This window comes from Acipenser ruthenus, chromosome 33, assembly GCF_902713425.1.
Source record: "Acipenser ruthenus chromosome 33, fAciRut3.2 maternal haplotype, whole genome shotgun sequence".
NCBI classification, from domain to species: domain Eukaryota; kingdom Metazoa; phylum Chordata; class Actinopteri; order Acipenseriformes; family Acipenseridae; genus Acipenser; species Acipenser ruthenus.
The window spans coordinates 3,797,052-3,818,266 of NC_081221.1; the positions used below are offsets into that span (position 1 = coordinate 3,797,052).

Below are 21,215 nucleotides of genomic sequence, written 5' to 3' on the forward strand. Positions count from 1 at the left end.
TGTTGCCCTGGATAAGGGTGTCTGCTAAGAAATAAATAATATGTTGAAATACCATCAGAGAAAACACTCATAATATCTACATCAGATTGTTGAATATGTACCAGTCTTGATCATAGTTTTATAAATAGCAATAGTTTTATAGATCTCAGTTTTTCCAACCTGTTGCATTGCATCTGTCATTTCAGGTGTATACGGTCACGTTGCTGTGAAATAATCTTGACGCCCAATGAAAAATCGCATTGCATTTATACCTAGCCAAACCCTAAATGTATTGTGGGGAAATTAAGATACTTAAAGAAAATGTTTGGTGCTTTAAAAAAAAGAAAAGTGCCTACTGTTTACCACAACTGAAAAACTCTGCCTTTTTAGAGGAATATAACCCTGAAAAGCTAATTTTAAAACAAATGTTTGAACCAAACGTAGGCTAGTATGGGGGGAAAAAATAACAAACAGCTGAGTGAACTGCGTCAACCTTCAAACCATCCCGACAGTAAAAGACATCCAGAAAGATGAAAACGTCGGTCCAGGACGTTTTTTTTTTTTTTTTTAAAGAAAATGTCCCAACTGGTACGGCAGCAGGACACCGACCAGAGATCAAAAGCCCCATGCCAGCCAAACAAGGCGGCAGTATCACCATTGTCTTTTCTGCTGGTATACCAATACTTTTGCCCATTGTGATTCCATTTCTCTTTTCTTCTCATAACAGGTTGAAATGGGTTATTATGGTGTTTGTGGTTGTTTTCGGAATAATGGGAATATTTGTCTGGAACATGGGTCTGAACCTGACAGCCTTGTCTTCCACTACAGATAATGTTAAACAGAGTTTTGTCCCTATGCGATCCCAAGAAAAACGGTGAGTATACATTATTGTATCTACTGTGATGTTCTGGGGAGTTTTATGCTTTGGCTATGTTTACAACAACTTTTAGCTACCCACAATGGTACGTTATTGTCCCATAATACACATTTTGTCATGCACTTAATTTATATTTTATCGGTTTGGCTTGATAAACATTCTTCGCATAGAGGAGGCGGTGATGGAGCAATGGCTGTTCAAACCTGCCCTTACACTGAAGCAACCACGTGCTTGATTACATCCTGCAGATGAGCAGAATCTGCCATGTGGTGTGAGCTTTACCGTTGAACTGTCAACTGCTTCCCCGCCTCCTCTATGCGTGGAATGCCACGTTAAATGGGCAGGGACTCATTAGCTTCAGATTTATCTTGGAAAATAAATATTTAATTTGGAAAAACAGATTTATTTTTCCAGTATTATTTGCTAACGACAAAGATTTAACTCATCCAAATATTTAGGTGCCAGTGTTAAACAATATTTAAAATGCTGAACGATAATCTATTTCAGATTTATCTGTTAGACAGACTTTTTTTTCCAGATTTAATTGTTATATTGATTTTAAATGTTGAATTGTTATAAACTTTTTCAATATTTATAAATGATCTCAAAGTACACATTTCTAAACTTAAGAATGTTTTGTTAACGTGTGTATCAAGCTAAATTTTAGAAAAAATGTAAAATGTTTTGGTTAAATCTAAAAATCTAAAAAATGATTAGAAAAAAACACCAGCTACAGTATTTGTGCTTTTTTTTTTTTTACACTTTTAACACTGCTTTTACATACTTAACAAACTGAACAAACTGAAAATAATATCTCTGTAAAATATAAAATGTGCATGAGAAATAACTATTTGTAAATGTAACTATTTACATTTTTTCAAAGTATTTTCAAACTAATGATATAAATACCTTGTTTCTTCTTCATATATATATATATATATATATATATATATATATATATATATACACACACACACACACAGCGCTAATTGCAGTTGTAGACCGGGACCCACATTTTATAAGCTGGAGAATTACGTCGATAAGAACGAATTGAATGAGGTCGCAAAAAGAAGAGAAGCAGAGTATAAACAACACCTGAAAAGGTAAGCAGTTCTGTTACAAGTTTCTCATCTATCATAGTGCATATGTAATCACATGCTGCTCTGGCTCTTAATTTAGTTTCCTCAATTTCTGTTAGGGACCTGCTAACACCTCAATAGCAGTAATTCAGTGGGCTGATAAGAAACTTCTCATCCCTGCCCTAACCCTAACCCTGAAATATATAGATATTACACTTTATAACTCTGTAGCATTGCCTAACAAATTATCTCCAACAGTAGTCTCTTAAGTCTATTTTTTTTTAGTTGTCTAAAAAAAAAAAAAATGGTCTGGTCCTAATTTGAATATTCTTTATTGCTGCAACCCAGCTGTATTCTATGATTCTCTCAATAAAAGTTCTGTGACCAGGTGGTTTTAACCTCTGTACATGTGAATGATATGGATCTTTTTCACATATTCTTTTTTTTATTCCAACTTACAAAGAATTTGATCGGATATGACATTTCCCTTAAATTATGCCCCTGGGTGTTCTTTGTTTTTGTCTACAAAACTTCCAGTTGTTTTCTGTTGTTTTCAACAGGGAATCTTCTCCATTGGACACTCTTTTAATAGCCCAGCCTAACTCACCCCTGAGGTATCCTATTCAAGGAGTAACAGCACTACCTCTGCAAACCATTACTATTCCAGGTAAGCAGGATTGTATTCGGATGTGCACTTGCTTTCCTCCTCTTCCTTTTAAATAACATTTGAACACAAACCTAAAATGTTTCAATACTTTCGTAATTGTCCCAAATGCTAATATGTTCTCAGTTGGTGAGCCTGCTTAAATAAAGGATTGCTTGAAACCATTTTAACAAAACTTCTTGGAGACACATTGATTCACAAAAAAATGTTGGTATACACATGGTCCGTCTCCTGCCTTGCACAGCTAAGCCTATCACACAGCTTCCCTAGCAGTCTGACTCGCACTGAGCTGTTAAAATGGGGTGTGAATGTTATCTTTTTGTGTTGTTTGTTTCAGAACTGAGTGTACAAGCCCCCTTTGAAATAAGTTACCAGGTTAGTAATCTCAAACTACAGCCTAATGCTAGCATGACTTATTCAGTTTACAAAAGTCAAGTATCATGGTTATATTCATGTTTTCTGCAATAGCTCTTGTTTAATATACATAGGTTCCTTAACATGGGCTATTTAACATGAATATGAACATAACGGTAATTGAAAGCATGATTGCTCTGACAAATCAGGGCCCCAAGGGTGCAATTACTGCTGGTAATTCTGCACGTCAATTTGAATTGCTCTCTAGTAATTTATATGTGCTGGGAAGAAAACTATGTGTTTCTTTTTCTCTGCAGTATGTGGGTTATATATTCATGTATTTGTATCACTCTGTGGTTCTTGGTAAGGCTAGACATTGTAACCCAAGTTGGGAAATATAGTTGCTGTGGCAGGGCAAAAGCCCTAAAAGTGTGTGTGGAAATGTAAGGTTGACAGAGATGGGGCTAAATCTGGCTCTGCCAACAATCACAGGTGTGGCCATTCCCCAGTTAGGTAATTGAGGAGTGGCCACATGCATAAAAGGAGCAAGAAATCCTGTTTGTTGGAGGAGCTGGGGGTGAGTGTTTTGTGCTGTGATTTTTTTTGTACTGTTTTGGAACTTGGTAGTGAAAGCTAATGCCCAGCTTACAAGTGTTTTGTTCTTTTGTTTGAACATTTTATGTTTGCCCTCGTGCTGTGTTTGTTTGTTCCTCTTTTTGTTTTGTTTAATAAAGCGTGCAACGGCGCTTCCCTGCTGCTTCTGTCTCTTGAGTCTCTAAAAATGACCCCTGGTACAAAAAAAAAAAAAAATTGGTGCATATCCAATAAACACCAGAACAACACTGGAAATTGTTACTCAATTCGTTGACTTAACCCCTTTCCAAATTTAAAAAATAAAAGAAATACAGTAACCTAAAAAAGTTGGGCAGTGTCCCGCCTTCCTGACTTGTATCTCGCATTGATTGGTTCGGAATACCTTAAACACACCCCAACTGCTGAGTGGCAGCAAATGCCCACATTTCTATTATGGGATTGTAACATGCAAGATTTACAATGAGATTACTATTACTAGAGCGAAGGATTGTTCTTGCTTGCGAGATTTAAAACTGTATTGCAGTTGTATAGGGTGTATATACACGCTCGTGGAATTTAAACCAGAATTGCAATTTGTGGCGAAATGTAAAAAAATGCCTAACACAGAAACCCCAGAAGAATATGGCTGTGACCATGAGGATTTCATTGTGGAAGACAGCAAAGGAAAGAAGGTGCAATTGAAGTGTGCAAGTACTGTCGAGTTAATACATAGTGACAGAAGAAAATGCCCAAGAATGTTGGAAAGTAACCGAAAACAATAATTTCATACAGTATATAAAAAGCAAAAGCCCCCCCGCCCCCCCCCCCAAAAAACGATTGATATAAAACTCGAAAATAACTAAAAATAAGCACAGAAAAATGAAATTTATAAAAAACGATCTCTTTATATCTCATTGTTTTCATTACAAGTGAAGGACCAGCTGTTATTCAGTTTGTACTGTATTTCAGAGAACGCATGCACAGTTTAACTGCATGGAGTATTAAACCAAAGGCACGGTTATAAAGTGTAGGGCTAATTTGTAACTTTGTTCCATTTCCAAGGTTTCTTTACATGCTACTCAGGGGACCTTAAACACGGAGGTGCCGGGCTATGAAGATGAGGTACAAGGACGCGGGGAACATGTAATGAAGATATCAACTTCAACCCTGGACGATCTCAATCACATCTTGAATTACACCACATACACAAGCACAGTTTATGAGATCAGCACGGCAGATCTAGGTAGGCAGGCCTTTACAGCGGACATTCAGCACCAAGTAGGGTGTAGTGGGGGTCTGTGTACTTTCTCCACCTACTATCTTGGTATTGCTGTATAGATAATAGCCCCATCTTCATATACATACAAAAAAAAATGAAAAGGAACAATCTGCCACACAAGTGCATTGATGCCCCAAGTATCATTTATTTGATAACCATGCCGGTGGATTTGGAGGAATTAGGGTATTCAGAAAAACCTCCGAAGTGGTTATTGGAGAGGGTAAGATGGTTATAGGACTGGACAGCCATTGTGAATAGAGGTCAAGGTCACACAACAGATTCCCTTATGGTGGTTGTTAGAAGTCAATACAGCAAATAAGTCCAGAGATACAGCAGCAACCAGTGTATCAAGCAGGTAGATTGCTGTTCGGACTGCTCGCCAGTAAACCTGTTTTTATCAGAACCTTTCTCTTCTGCTGCTTGTGAGTTCATTCTTTTTAACCATACTGTATGTAAGTATATATTACTGGAAACAAAATGGGAATACATGTGATCATTACCTGAATCTAATTAAGCATGTAATGTGTTGCAGTATTTGTAAACAAAAAACAGTTTCCATGATTTCAGACTGAGTTGTATTTTTTCCTTTACAGTTAGTTTTAAATTCAAACAGTACTGGGCTACATTTCCGATTCTAATAAGACAGCCGATGATGCCGAAGCTGTATGACCCTGGAGCAGGTAAGTACCACTGCAGTCGCTGGACTCAGGAGATTCTACCTTGATATCTAAATTGTACAGAGCACAGTACAGTCTAGCATTGGTCTTACTGTGGTGAAAGTTCAGGGAATGCTCCTTGGCATAATTTAGGATCTCTCTGTGATGTGATAGAATTCATTGGGCCATAAAATGAAGAGGAAAGACTAAGGCATATTTTTGTAGCTGTATAAAAACTAGTTGCTGGAAAGAACAGTTAAAGAATTGTTGTAGTTTTCTTGCTAGTTTTATTCAGTTGAATATTATTTAAGTCCTCTTTGCCAATTAGCTTTGCTGAAGCTGAGCTAGCAGTTAACTTCTGCAGACTCAATGTAACTTTCTGGGTTGCTTGTTGTTGCTAGTTTTGTTACACTTGCAGTACAAAATGCATTTTAGTGAAAACATAACCCTTTGTGCCATCTCTGTGTACCTCCTTATGTGTTTGGTGGATACTGTTATGATACAGCTCTGCAAGTTATGGTTTTGAAAGGGAATTGCAGCAGAACAGGCGCACATTGGTTAGAGCTGTAGTATGCTAAATTCTATGTCCTGTTTCCACTGCCTGGAGCCTCCGGATACGGCTGACCTTGGCAACACATCAGGGTGTTTCCACGGCTCGCCCAAGGGTCGAAGCGCAGCTATTGCAGCCAGGTTTTGTATGTCATTCTCGATGTAGTAAGATCTTGGATTGTACCACTTCCTTTTCAAATCCGGTAACCATTTCTTGTTCTATTGCAGACAAGAAGATCAGTTCTCTGGTTACAATCACCACCAAAACATTCCTTCGATACGACAGTGTTCGCCGCTTAATTGACAGCATACGGACATTTTACCCGGATATCAAGATTATAGTCGCGGATGACAGCTTTATCCCAGAGAAGATTAACGGATCCAATGTTGAGCATTACATCATGCCCCCGGCTAAGGTAGCTCTCTGCCAGTCCTCCGTACAAAATAAAGCAAAACCAAATTATTCAAGCAGTCTGCCATTTTAAGTGGAGTTATTTTTCCTAGACATTCTTAGAGGTCTGCTGTGCAGTATATTGCATGTTTTTTTTTTATTTTTTATCCAGCATATACCTACTGTGTTGAAAGCTCATTTGTCTATAGTCTCAAAGTAGGTTCACTTAGGCTATTGCTTCTATCCATCCTGTACCTCCGAACAGTCTAGTTGGTGTCTGATCACTCTGCTGTGAAGATTATGCAATGTTTTTCACACTAGATCACAGGCGCTGCCACAATGGAAAGGTACAGTTACATTCCATATAACAATATGTAGTACTGGTAGGTAACACAGTGCCCTGTGCCTGGTCCAGCTTTCTCATCCTTGCTTATCTTTAGGGCTGGTTTGCTGGCAGGAACCTGGCAGTGTCTCAGGTCACCACCAAATACTTTCTGTGGGTGGATGACGACTTCCTGTTTACCAAAGAGACCAAAATCGAGAAGCTGGTGGAGGTGATGGAAACCATACCGAAGCTGGATGTGGTGAGTATGGAATAGTCTGCTTTAGCTGGAGGAGTAATTATTTATATGGTATAATGATCAAATGTAGTATTTATCTTAAATGTGGTTTATTAGGAGATTGTGTCCTATATTACAATGCTTCATTATCTAACAACACTTATCAGAAAATAGTTATTAGTTATATTATATAGTTACCATATTTGCTCGAGTATAAGAATTACTGAATTACATGAGCAAACATATGATCCAATCTATAATTTATAGTAAGAGCCTGTATTTACTGATTGCAATGACCGGTGGCAGCATGAACACTATGGAGGGGCATAATAATAATCATAATAATAATCATAATAATAATAATAATCATAATCATCATAATAATTATTAATAGGTAGAAGTGCTTATAAAATTGTTATTTATGCAAATCTGCTGCTGAAACGCTGTCAGGATGTCTAATACTGACCGCGGGGGGGGGAGGGGGGTGGCGGCAACTTTTACTCGAGCAAATAAGGTATATGTATTGTATATGCAGAAGGGTATTAAATATTAATCAATCTTGAATTAATTGATCTAATTAAATGTAAACAATAAGTGGGTTTATGAGATGATAGAGAGGTAATTTCTCAAGAACCTATGGTGCATGGGAAGTGGTTTTTGAAAAATCGTGATAATAAACGAGGTATGATATTGTGGTGAACCTCGGTTTCCGCAGGCAGTGGTTTCTCACAGGCGGAGGTGGGATGTGAACGCGGGACCTCCCGCTCTGAAGCATAACGCCGATACCGCTGTACAAAAGAGCCGGGTTCCCTTGCACGAGCTGGTATCGGGCTTATGTCTTCATATTTGATTGCGTCACCTACCAGCCTTGACCCCTACACTCTCCCCTGCTTCACCAGACTTCCAAGTGCATGCCGGGGTACCTGCGTCCACTTCTGACGCCAATCAGCCTTATATGGGTTCGTAGCGGGGTGGAATGAGACACCGGAAACTTACAACTGCTGTTTTTATAAATGCTTTCTAATGCTCTTTTCAGAAAAAAATGATCTCTTGAACGCACACCACACAGCCGGCAGCGCGGTGCCCATTTTTATACATTCCAACACACTAGCATTTATGCAGGGCATTTTACAGTACAATCCCATCCCTCTCCCCAGTCTCTGATACAGTCCAAGGTGCTCGTTGTCTGGGAGCGACTGCCGCGCCGCTGCACTATTAAGCGAGGTGATATAAAATGGGTTAATCTGTGGGTTAATCTGCATGGTTTTAGGAAAGGGAGATCATGTCTAACTAACCTACTTGACTTTTTTGAGGATGCAACATTGAAAATGGATAACTGCAAAGCATACGACATGGTCTATTTAGATTTCCAGAAAGCTTTTGACAAAGTCCCGCATAAAAGATTAATTCTCAAACTGAACGCAGTAGGGATTCAAGGAAATGCATGCATATGGATTAGGGAGTGGTTAACATGTAGAAAACAGAAAGTACTGATTAGAGGAGAAACCTCGAAATGGAGTGAGGTAACCAGTGGTGTACCACAGGGATCAGTATTAGGTCCTCTGCTATTCCTAATCTACATTAATGATTTAGACTCTGATATAGTAAGCAAACTCGTTAAATTTGCAGACGACACAAAAATAGGAGGAGTGGCAGACACTGTTGAAGCAGCAAAGGTCATTCAAAATGATCTAGACCGCATTCAAAATTGGGCAGACACATGGCAAATGAAATTTAATAGAGAAAAGTGTAAAGTGTTGCATGCGGGCAATAAAAATGTTCATTATAAATATCATATGGGAGATAGTGAAATTGAAGAAGGGAACTATGAAAAAGACCTAGGAGTTTATGTTGACTCAGAAATGTCTTCATCTAGACAATGTGGGGAAGCTATAAAAAAGGCTAACAAGATGCTTGGATATATTGTGAGAAGTGTTGAATTTAAATCAAGGGAAGTAATGTTAAAACTCTACAATGCATTAGTAAGACCTCACCTAGAATATTGTGTTCAGTTCTGGTCACCTCGTTACAAAAAGGATATTGCTGCTCTAGAAAGAGTGCAAAGAAGAGCAACCAGAATTATCCCGGGTTTAAAAGGCATGTCGTATGCAGACAGGCTAAAAGAATTGAATCTATTCAGTATTGAACAAAGAAGACTACGCGGCGATCTGATTCAAACATTCAAAATCCTAAAAGGTATAGACAATGTCAACCCGGGGGACTTCTTTGACTTGAAAAAAGAAAAAAGGACCAGGGGTCATAAATGGAGATTAGATAAAGGGGCATTCAGAACAGAAAATAGGAGGCACTTTTTTACACAGAGAATTGTGAGGGTCTGGAACCAACTCCCCAGTAATGTTGTTGAAGCTGACACCCTGGGATCCTTCAAGAAGCTGCTTGATGAGATTCTGGGATCAATAAGCTACTAACAACCAAACGAGCAAGATGGGCTGAATGGCCTCCTCTCGTTTGTAAACTTTCTTATGTTCTTATGTTCTTATGTTTCTTCCTTTGTTGGCAGGTAGGGGGCACTGTGGCTGGCAATGACTTTAAGTTCCAGCTGGTCTATGAAGAAGGGGATGAAGAGGGGGGCTGCTTGCACCAGAGAAATGGACACTTAAAAAATGTGCCTGGATTCCCAGCCTGTGTTGTGACCAGTGGAGTGGTCAACTTCTTCCTGGCACGGCCTGAGCCTGTCCTGAACGTGGGCTTTGACCCACGGCTTAACAGAGTTGCCCATTCAGGTAAGAAGTCTGGGTGTTACAGAAGCATGTCAACTCGGATGATTTCAGTAAATGCAGATTCCTCCACATAGCAGTCACAATGCTCCTAAGGATGTATGTGTAAAAGAGAGAAAATGTATTTTATGCAATTTAGTCGGGTGTGCCAATACTATATTTTCAGAGTAATTCCCTATAAGAAAGTTTGAGTAATAATTCAACAGAATAAAACATGTTAATTACTCAACACAAAACAAAGCCTTCCCTTGGCTGCCCTTGTTTAAACAATTATTGAGTATCAATTGGAAAAGCGATGAAAAGGCCCAAATACGTTTGTAATTCGTCAACAGAAGGGGAGGATGTTGCTCAGTGAAAATGTATCCATATTAAGAAATGCTTGTTTCAGCATCTAGAACTGGTAACAACGGACAAATATATTTTAGCCTTTCTTGCTAAATTGGGAAATAGTTATTAGTAGTCAAATTCCTCTCCAGTAGATCATCAATTTTTCATAAACTTTGTGGAAAGTTTGAACAAACTGTTTGTTTATTTGTCTGTGCTGTGCAGCTCTTGTGCCAGTGCTTGGTATGTATTTATTAATTCTGCAACTTTATTATCCATTTGATGAATTCTAATGTTACGGCTTTCAAACCACTGTATCAGATCCACTAGTCCCTTACCATGCATTGCAATCAAGGAGAGTTGAGACACCAGGTGGATACTGCTGCATGCGATCTCTCAAAGAAATGCTTTATTTTAGGTAATTACTTGGAAAATAAATGTATGGCACACCCCTATCAATTAGGGTTCACATGCATATGAAACATGCTGTTCCTCACCTGGTAACATCCTTTTTCTTCCCCTAGAGTTCTTCTTTGATGGCCTGGGCGCTTTGCTCGTTGGGTCCTGTGGAGACGTCTCTATTGGTCACCAACCTGCGGACAAGTCACAGGGCAATGAGATGAACGAAATGTACCGAAAATTCAGGACAAACACAAACGAGCAATTCAAAATGAAATTGTTTATGTACTATTTTAAAAACCATCTAAAATGTTTCTCAAAGAACTGAAGTTTATCTGACAACATGTAGACTAGATGGGCTACTGAATTACGGGAAGGATTTGTGGGTGAATTTTCTGTGGTCAAACACTGTACTAAGGGTGAACAAAGGGTCACTATATAAGCCATTTGAAATGCAATTCTGTAAGATTAAAGATAAAACTGTTGCCACCACAGACAAATATTTCCCAAAATTCATTCAACAGTATATATTTCCCAGAATGTTTGACTGTGACTTAAAGTTCAATGTAAAGTAATTGTAGCTGACATAACGATTCCAGAAATCTTACCTGTTGTGCTATTAATTAAGATTGTGTTGCACTGCCTGAATGGAGAAATTGGCCCCACCCCTTCAACCAGCTTTATTTCCAGTCATTAACCAACCAGCTTATTCTGCTGTTGACTGACATGCTTTCAGCCAGTAACATGCTTTGACCTAGAAGACAGCCCTGCTGAATTGAATTGGCCTTTTCAAATACAACAGCAAGGCATGGAAAAGGAAAACTTTCTTTAATCTAGTGTAGTAAAACATATCCCATTTTAAAATGAAAATGCATGCTTGCATATAACACGTATTTCTTTCCTAAGTGCACATTTGAGACCTGTGTTAATGGAAGTGCAAAAGATACGATTTTCGGAATTATATTTCTAGCGCAAACAAGTTATCAATGTAAGGTACTAATGGTACTTTAGACAAAAAAAGCAACATTTCGTTGTAAACATTCATTATTGATACAGAATCAAGTGTAATAATATTCACACAAATTAAAATTACAATGGTGAGTGAACAAGCTCAAATAAGTAAAAGAAAATCCTTTAACGAGGCATTTTTGTGTAGTGGCATCCATTGTTAGCTCAAAATATTTCTTGATGTTTTTGGTGGTGGTTATATATATATATATATATATATATATATATATATATATATATATATATATATATATATATATATATAATATAATATAATATAATATAATATAATATAATGTGTGTGTTATATTAAGTTCATTTCCCTTCTGTATTTCTGTCTATCTCTTCTAAGAACTTCCTTTAACTAAATATTCTGTTGAGCCCAGACAAATTTATCATTTGTCTTCCTTATTCCACAGTCCCAGGGCTGGAATAGGAATTGTGCTTTAGTTTGTAAACATTCCTTGTTGCTGTTTGAAAAGCTGACTTGCACTTATATTTATTACTTGTTTATTTCCATTGAAAAAGGTGACGGAGAATGTATTTTTCACTTAATATAAAGAAAATTGTTTTATAACGTTAAAGATGTTTATATTTAACCCAATCATTTGTTTGTGTGAATGGAATATATTAATATAAACACATTACTGCTGTATATAGTTTTTCATGTGTGTATTAAAGCAGGCTCCAACAGCATTCCATATTGCTCTTTTTTTTTTTTTTTTTAAATCCGTCCCCGCACAGAACTTCAACAACACCAGACAAAAAACCACTGTTTCACATGTTTTAACAAAATAAGATCTTGCAGCTAAACTAAAGCACAGCATGTATACTAATTATTTGTATATTATTTATTTATTTATTTCTATATACCAGTGCTGTAGGACTGGAGACCTCGGACTCGATCTGTCGGGACTCGATGTCTCGGCCGAGATTTCTTAGCAGACGCCCTTATCCAGGACGACTTACAATTGTTACAAGATATCACATTATTTTTACATACAATTACATTATTTTTTACACATTATTAGAGCTTGAGATAATGTGGTATCTAACATGCCCTATGGGTGTTTGTAAACAAACTAAACTTTAGTTGGGAGACCGTGGGTGGAGTTAAGCTTATAAACATTTTGTCTCGAGTCGTGTGTGTGTGTGTGGATTCACAAAGCTTTGCATGAAGTTCTTAGGGAGAAAACGTGCACGTTTTGATTTGGATTACTAGAAGGAGATTGATTATGATTAAATTGTTGTGTTAAAGTGAGTAACCCACTGCTTACTATAATACTGTATTAGGTTAAAATAAAAAAAAATAAAACTCATTGAATGATACTGGTGACAAGTTTATTAAAGAGTGGTTTGCTTTATTTTTGTTATTATGATGTGTGTGTTTGAAGTGTGACAGTTACTTGGTTTAGAGTGAATTAATTGGTTTGTAGTTTAATATGTAATGGTTTTGTAGTGTAATACTTGTTTCAGCACTATTCTGATTCCATGAGTTGTGTCCAATTAGAACTTCAGTGCTGAACTCTCTATTCAACTGTCTTGTTGCTGCTAATTATAACTCCCCCTCCTGAATTCTATCTTTGATTACCTTATTGCTGCTAATAGAGTATTTGATTGAGTAATTGCACTTTATATAAAAATTCTAGTTTATTGGCTGGGAGTCATTTATTTGGTTAGTAATGGTCTCTGTTCTGAATAACTGTCGATAACTTGCCCCCATTTTACTGAACGTGGCTGTAAAAGTTTCCCTTTGATCTGTTTCTTTGTACTGTATTAGAATCTACCTTATGGAATAGACCTGCCTGCTATTTGCAAGTTTTGTAGATTTGATGCATAGACTATAACCAGTATAGTATTTTACCCAATATAACAAATCTGTGCATATTTTAGGTGATTTTTAGTAAAATTAAAACTAAATTCTGTAGGCCCAATACCTTCAGTGGCGTAGTCTGGCTACACTTTCATGCACCTACCAGTTTGCAATGCAATGCTTCTCTTATCTTTAAAGGGTACATAAGGACCTTTTTATTTTATTGTGTTACATGTTCCCATGTGTTGCTACAACTATTTACGTAAGGTGTGTGTTTTGACCACTTTTTAAACTTTTAAATTGCTCTCCCTGCCTCAGATTGCTTCCCATGTACCCACATGGACCTCTCAGAACTACATTTCCCATCATCCTCCTGCTCACATATGTAACTGAGATTTAAAAAACGATATTTATAAATGTGCTCGCCGAGTGTAAAACAAAGATTTAAAAACTGGAGCTCGTTTTCTCTGATTTATTTCACATACTGGATTTAAATGTTGAAACTTTGCTAAATATTTTCAGATTTATAAATATATATATATATATGAGAGTACACATTTAAACATTTTATTTAAATGTTTTTCACAAGATTAAATCTGAAACGAGGCATTTTTTTGTTTAAATCTGTGAAAAAGTACAAGATTTAAGCTAAATCTGGGGGAAAAGACGTGTTAATATTAATGCTTGTTTTTACACTTGGTGCCACACAGCTAAATGTATTAAATGTAGAGGTTTTATTTATTTAAGCAGTTATTAGATAATATGGTATATGTACGTATTAGTATTAAATTGTTTATTGATTTGCTTGTATTACAGGGGAGTGTTTTCGTTGTACGTAGCTATAGTGTTTTGGTTTTGAACGTGAATTCAAAGCGCAGCAGAGTGTTTTGAACATACACTCATTACACTCCAGAGTGTTATCAACTTCCATTCAAAACATTCTAGAGTTTTATACTGTGGAGTGTTTTTGGGCGTCCTACACCAGCTTTTCCCCAGACCATCGTTCAAGTCCAACCCAAGCTCATTTATAGCATCAATTATACGTCCAGAAATAGTCTGACTCATCTGGCTCTTCATAAAAATCCAAAAGGACATCGTTTATGCCTCTTTCAGCGTCAGAAAAACGAGCAGCCAAACTTCTAGTTTCTAGAAATCACAAAAGGGAGGATAAATGTTGAGGAACATTTCCCAAATCTAGAAATGTTTTTACTATCAGCACAGTATACTTTACAGAAAGCGTCTGGCTCCGTTATCACTAAGCAAGAAGTATGGCGTTTAAAAAATTTAATGGCCAAAGTCTGTAAACAGTTTAAAAAATAGAATAAAATGAATTATAAAACTTTTTTTTTTATTTTTTAGTGTATGTGTTTTAGTTTTGTTTTCCTGTGGTTTTTTTTCCCTTTCCATCTAATATGAGTTATTTTACAATGGGATCTTTTAAACATTAATGGTTGTAGAGATGAATTGAAAAGAGCAGCTTTGTTTGAGTATCTCAGTCAGAAAAAATTAAAAGTAACATTTATACAAGAAACGCATTCTGATATTAGAAATCAGGCAGACTGGGCTAAAGACTGGAAGGGGGAGATTGTTTTTAGCCACGGGTCAAACTTAAGTGCTGCAGTTGCTATTTTTAGAGGGTTTTTTTAAACCTGACTGGATTAATACTACTGAAGTACTAAAAGGAAGATTACTTAAAGTGAAAGCAAGGGTGGGGGATAATTCCTTTGTGTTTATTAATGTATATGCACCTAATGATGGGAGGGAAAGGGGCAACTGTTTTTGCATTTTAGACCAAGTTTTAGATGATTGTAGTAATGAAGAGGGGGGATTTTTATCAGGTGATTAACTGTACTGTGAAACATATTTGAAGCTTTCGGATTTGGCCCAGGCTTTATTGCCCAAATACAGCTCCTGTACTGCGACATCTTCAGTTTGCTGAAAATCAATGGGGGCTGAGTGCATCTTTCCCAGTCCTTAGGGGTATTAGACAGGGCTGTCCTCTTTCTGGGATGCTCTATTCCCTTTCTATTGAGCTCTTAATCAACAGACTCAGACAAGTGCTGACTGGAATAGCCATCCCTGGAAGACTGTTACAACCTATACAAATTTATGCTTATGCAGATGATATATCTGTTTTTATAACAAACCAGCAGGATGTTAACAGTATTTGTGAAAGTCAGAAAATGTTTGAAAAAATCTCCTCTACTAAAATAAACTGGCACAAAAGTGAGACTGGAAAGATGCTGGCCCCCCAGTCTTGCCAAGTTAATTACTGTGGAAGAAGGATGAGATCAAATACCTGGGAGGCTTTCTGGGGCATGAGAGAGCCATATAGAAGAACTGGGAGGGGGTACTGGAGAAGGTGAGAGGGTGTCTTCAGAAGTGGCGGTGGATATTACCAAAGCTGTCCTTCAGGGGAAAGAGTCCTTGTTGTCAACAGCCTAGCAGCCACCTCACTTTGGCATAGAGTTATATGTGTCAAACCGCAACAGACCTTTCTGAACTAAATCCAGAAGGAATTCCTGAGTTTCTTCTGGGATGGACTGCACTGGCTGAGGCACTGTGTTCTCTACCTGCCTTTAGTGGAGGGCGGACAGGGGCTCATGGAACTGTCTAGCAGGACTGCAGCTTTTAGGCTGCAGACAGTAAAGAAGATGCTGTACAGTGCAGAGAAACCTCTCTGGACAGAGCTAGCATCGCTGTTCTTGCGACAAGCCAGAGGGCTGGGGCTGGATAAACCACTCTTTTTAATGAACACTGCTCAGGTTGATTTTAGTTTCCTCCCATCTTTTTACCAGTCTGCCGAGAGCATGGCAGAATCTGAGAGTGGGGTTGAGCAAGGGAGCTCTGGACTTCTATTGGCTTTTAGAAAATCCTTTGCTTTTTAACCCTGTTTTTTAAAGTGGAGCCGACTGATTCTCAAACTGTCTCTAATTTGATGGTGGTGAAGGCGGGGGTCACAAAACTCTGCCACGTGCTGGACTTGGACATTTTTAACTGGCAGAGCTTGTCCTCCGCTTTGGGGATGCACTTGGAGAGAGTTGCTGTGAGGTTACTCTCTCAGCTCCACACAGTTATGCCTAGTGAACATAAAGAATTATTGCAAAGAGGATTTACTGAGTGCATACAGACCCCTCCAGAAACCCCTTTTACTTTTCTGTCAATCTCCCCAAACATCAGTCAGGATAAAGAGAATAGACTGTTGCTGAAAGTAAAACACTTGACAGATCTCCCCCTATCAAGTACAAACAGTGACAGTCTATATAAAATCTGTATAAAAGTAAAAAACAAAGCCCAGTTGCAGGGGCTTCCAGACACACACTGGAGAGGGCGGCTGGGGGTAGAGGAGCAGGCAAAACCAGCCTGGAGATCCCTCTACAAGCCCCCACTGCCCAAGAGATCAGGAGATCTGCAGTGGAGGCTGCTGCATACAATCCTTGCTGTCAACTCCTACCTCTGTATCATTGACCCTGCAATAAATGACCAATGTCCTTTCTGTGCTGCTAGAGAAACTGTTTTCCATTGTTCTAATGTGTGCAATAGACTAATCCCTCTTTTTAGAGTGATGAAAGGTCTTTTTAAAAAGTTGAGGTTAGTTTTTTCTGAAAGTGTTTTTATTTTTGGTATACAGTACACACAACAAAAAAAGAATCTATGCCACTTGGCTAATTTCTTGTTAGGACAAGCTAAATTGTCTATTTTAAAAACAAGGAAAGCTAAAGTAACTGGAGTGGGAGAAGAAGATATTGTTTTTAGAATGCTTGTCATTAACAGAATTAAATTAGATTTAATTTTTTATAAAATGATGAGTGATTTAGAAACTTTTGACATGTACTGGTGTATAGGAGGGGTATTATGTGAAAATGAAGAACTGATCAATATTTATTTATAATTTTTTTGCTATGCTAGTTTAAGAAATAATATTATTTAAGAAAAATGTGATAAAATGTTTGTTTTTTCTTTGTTAAATGTTTTTAATAAAGTTTTTTTGAAAAAGTAAAAGTATCTATAGAGATAGAACCTGTTTCTTCAGCAGTTTTCACTGAATTTCAGGACTAGTCCAGGCAAGTCTAGTTTTGTCTAACGCTTCAAAATCGATGTTGAGCGAATCTGGTACCTGCCTCGCCTCCTCTTCTGACAATAATGTAGCGACGGTGTGCTGGGTTTCCAGCAGCGGTGCAGCTGATACATGGTGTGCTTGCAGCTGGACCATTAAAGTGAACTACAATGAATGAAACTATTGGGTACTAGGAAGCAGCCATCTTTCAGCCTTAAGGTTCTCTTTTGAAATATCTGAGTATTCAAAATTTAAGTATAAAATACAATTAATGAACAGACAAATCGTCAACAGGCGAAATTGGGGGACCAGTGATGATACTGCTAAAATGGTCAGAAAATGAATTTCAAACCTTAAAGAAAGTGTGCAGCACATCCACATTATCAGCATTTACACAACCCGTGTTTGATTCAAACCCAAAACATTCAGGTTGTGAGATAAGTTTGCTACCTGCTAAGATGAAAAACACCCTGTTTTGCATATTAAGCCTGTCAAGCTGACATTCTCAGTCACATAAGTACATGGATGTGTGGCAAAGTGTGCACGTACACACACACACATGCATGGCAGAGGAGACTGGTGCCCCTTGTGAAATTAGGGTCTTTAGTTCTCTGTTCCAATGAGGCTGCTGTCTTTATCTCCCACACAGCATGCAGAAAATATCCTTGAAAGTGGCTAAACAACCTTAATAGCCCACAATGTTTAGCTCCTGGCATGTTGTTTGAGTGCAAAAAGGTAAATTTTTGTGTCGTCTGCAAATTTAATGAGCAACCTTGTTAAATTTGCAGACGACACAAAAATAGGAGGAATGGTAAACACCGTTGCAGCAGCAAAGTTCATTCAAAATGATCTAGACAACATTCAGAACTGGGCAGACACATGGCAAAAGACATTTAAGAGAGAAAAGTGTAAGGTACTGCATGCAGGCAATACAAATTTGCATTATAAATACCATATGGGAGACACTGAAATTGAAGAAGGACTCTATGAAAAAGACCTAGGAGTTTATGTTGACTCAGAAATGTCTTCATCTAGACAATATGGGGAAGCTATAAAAAAGGCCAACAAAATGCTTGGATATATAGTGAATAGTGTTGAATTTAAATCAAGGGAAGTAATGTTAAAACTTTACAATGCATTAGTAAGATCTCATCTAGAATACTGTGTTCAGTTCTGGTCACCTCGCTACAAAAAGGGCATTGCTGCTCTAGAAAGAGTGCAAAGAAGAGTGACCAGAATTATTCCGGGTTTTAAAGGCATGTCATATGTAAGGCCCTGTGAAAATCGCGGATATTTAAAATTCACAGCATTGTCACAGGTAAAGTATAGTATTTCGCGGAATGTGCACAGAAATCTAAAATAAATTACATGTATAGATTTTTTTGTTTTTGTTAAAAAGCAAATATACAGATAAATGGACTGACATCAAAATTAACATCAAAGTTACTCAAGCACTTTACAACAGCTTGTGAAACGGTGTTGTAATTAACAGTCTGTAGGTAAAGTGTATCTGCAAGGACAGCTTTCAGTTCTAGTACGTCAGGTGCATGTTCACCATTTAGGTCTTGCAAAACAAATACATTGTGTAACCCATACTGATCTTGTGCATCAGTCGACAAGCAACCAGGCTGTTTTACCAGCCGAGATGTATTCACGTCTCAGCTGGGCTGAGGAAGGAATCACTACACCATTTGCTACACTTTGTCTGAAGAATTTCCCTAACTTTTGGTTGTCCAATTTTTCAAAAAGGATATTTGCGCAAAGAAACGCCTCTGTCAACATTTAATAAGTGGACTTTTGGAATATTGAAGTCACTGTTTTTTGTTTCTTTGCAAGTAAAGCAGTCGCAGTACTGCTCTGGATTTCCGCCTTTCTCTTTTCGGTGAATCTAAACGCCTGTCAACAGACGAGTTTCGTTATAGTGATCTACAGTAACGTGCAGGACAGAACAAGAGCTTACCTCCGTTGCTGTGTAAAACTCCTGCTGGATACTGCTTTACGTGATCTGCTGCAGACACATTTTTAGCCTTTTTAGAGACATTCATTTTTTTTGTTTACAGTGTGTAGTATTTTAATCTCCTGTTTAGATTGTATGACATAATCACTGCACAGCACTGTGTGCATGGCCAATATTACAGGCAGGCACAGAGCTGTACAGTTTTGTTAATGTGATTTTTTTTCAATTTTTTGTATGAAATAAAAATAATTATGAAATTATTTTTATTTCTTAAGAATATTGTAAAAATCGCGGTATTGGGCTAATTTCACAATTTCTGCGCAGCCCGTGAAATCGCGATTTTCACAGGGCCTTAGTCATATGTAGAAGGGCTAAAATAATTGAATATGTTCAGTCTTGAACAAAGAAGACTATGCTGTGACCTGATTCAAGCATTCAGAATTCTAAACGGTATTAACAGTGTCGACCCAAGGGACTTTTTGGACCTGAAAAAAATAAACAAGTACCAGGGGTACACATGGAGATTAGATAAAGGGGCATTCAGGGCAGTTTTTTTACACAGAGAATTGTGGGAGTCTGGAACCAACTCCCCAGTAATATTGTTGAAGCCGACACCCTGGGATCCTTCAAGAAGCTGCTTGATGAGATTTTGAGATCAATAAGCTAATAACCAGACGATGGGCCGAATGGCCTCCTCTCGTTTGTAAACTTTCATGTTCTGATATCTTGTCCATTGTTGAAAGTTTCTGTGATGTGGCCCACAGTTCCAGGTCTGTTACTTGTCACGATATCTGCGGGACAAATCCGGCATCACCCGTTTGCTACCTGTGCTTTCCGATGGAGATTCCATTTCTCGGAATATGGTGTTGCCTTTCCAGGAATACCAGGGAGACTGACTTGATGGACAAGTTGGTCAATGCAGTGAAGGGAGCAATTCTTCTGCTTTCCCATTATTATTGCTGATCAGTACACACAGCCTATGTAGTAGATGTGGATCACATGACACATTACATTACCAAATACATTTGCATACAAGACAGATTTTATATTCTCCAATTTTGTGGCCAGTCAGTGTATAATTCTCAGATCTAGCAGGAAGCAGACACTGTACTGGAAATGTGACACTCATGATCCAATAGTTACCACAGCAATACAGTTTGTTCTGAATTCGCTTTTTTGTTCTTTAAAAATAGCCTGCATCATCCTTAAACAGCAGACAATGGAGGAGTTTCCATGTGGGTTCTAATTTTACTCGAGACATCGGGCTTGAGCCAAATGAAAAATGGGTCTATACATTTTGGGTTTCCATTGGCTCGGTTTATTTTAGTCGACAAGACCCTCTTTTCACCTGACGTCATACAAACGAAGGGAAAAGGAGGAGGTCAATATACAAATGAGCCATCTGTAGTATTCCCATGCTGTTTTCACAGACAAGCTCTGGAAAATGTGGTTTCCATTATTATATATTTATTTATTTATTTATTTAAGAGCAGTTATAAAGTACAGTAAAGTCAGTAGAAAATAAGATCAAATTCAAATGATCAAAATAAAGAATACAGTAAATAATTACATTTAAGAGCGAAATCGACTAAGAGCAGTAAATGTATAGTAAAAATATTTGTTATATGAGTAGTCTATTAAGAGCATGTAGTACTTTAAAAGAGCAGTTACAAAAAAGTGAATACAGATCCATTCACCGAGAGCAGATACACAAGAGAATCTCACCTGGAAATCCAGGTGACCTCTTGTTTGAGTGAAACTGTTTAAAGCAGTGTTAAGCACATGTAATAATTTGGAAATGCCTACCTGGTTGTTTAATAATATGTTTCACTGCTTTTGCCCAAATTGTCCGGTGGGGGTGGCACAGCATTAGTAGTGAATAATACTTAAAATAATTGCCGGGTCTCAAATAATCTCCTGTCTCCAATACGCGCCAGGTCTGCTGGCAAACATTGTAA

At 37.7% G+C, this 21,215-nt stretch overlaps 1 protein-coding gene across 1 annotated transcript in view; it reads left to right on the forward strand.

The window, feature by feature from the left end:
* The window catches only part of LOC117433359 (beta-1,4 N-acetylgalactosaminyltransferase 2-like), a 28,196-nt gene extending 15,024 nt beyond the window's left edge, over positions 1 to 13,172 (forward strand). The window contains exons 2-11 of the mRNA XM_034055541.3: positions 707 to 853; positions 1,840 to 1,959; positions 2,496 to 2,602; positions 2,937 to 2,974; positions 4,589 to 4,769; positions 5,399 to 5,485; positions 6,239 to 6,426; positions 6,842 to 6,985; positions 9,483 to 9,705; positions 10,548 to 13,172. Of these exons, the coding sequence (XP_033911432.3) occupies positions 707 to 853; positions 1,840 to 1,959; positions 2,496 to 2,602; positions 2,937 to 2,974; positions 4,589 to 4,769; positions 5,399 to 5,485; positions 6,239 to 6,426; positions 6,842 to 6,985; positions 9,483 to 9,705; positions 10,548 to 10,750 (1,438 nt within the window). The 3' untranslated portion in view covers positions 10,751 to 13,172. The remainder of the gene's footprint in view (positions 1 to 706; positions 854 to 1,839; positions 1,960 to 2,495; positions 2,603 to 2,936; positions 2,975 to 4,588; positions 4,770 to 5,398; positions 5,486 to 6,238; positions 6,427 to 6,841; positions 6,986 to 9,482; positions 9,706 to 10,547) is intronic.
* The last annotated feature ends 8,043 nt before the right edge of the window (positions 13,173 to 21,215 follow it).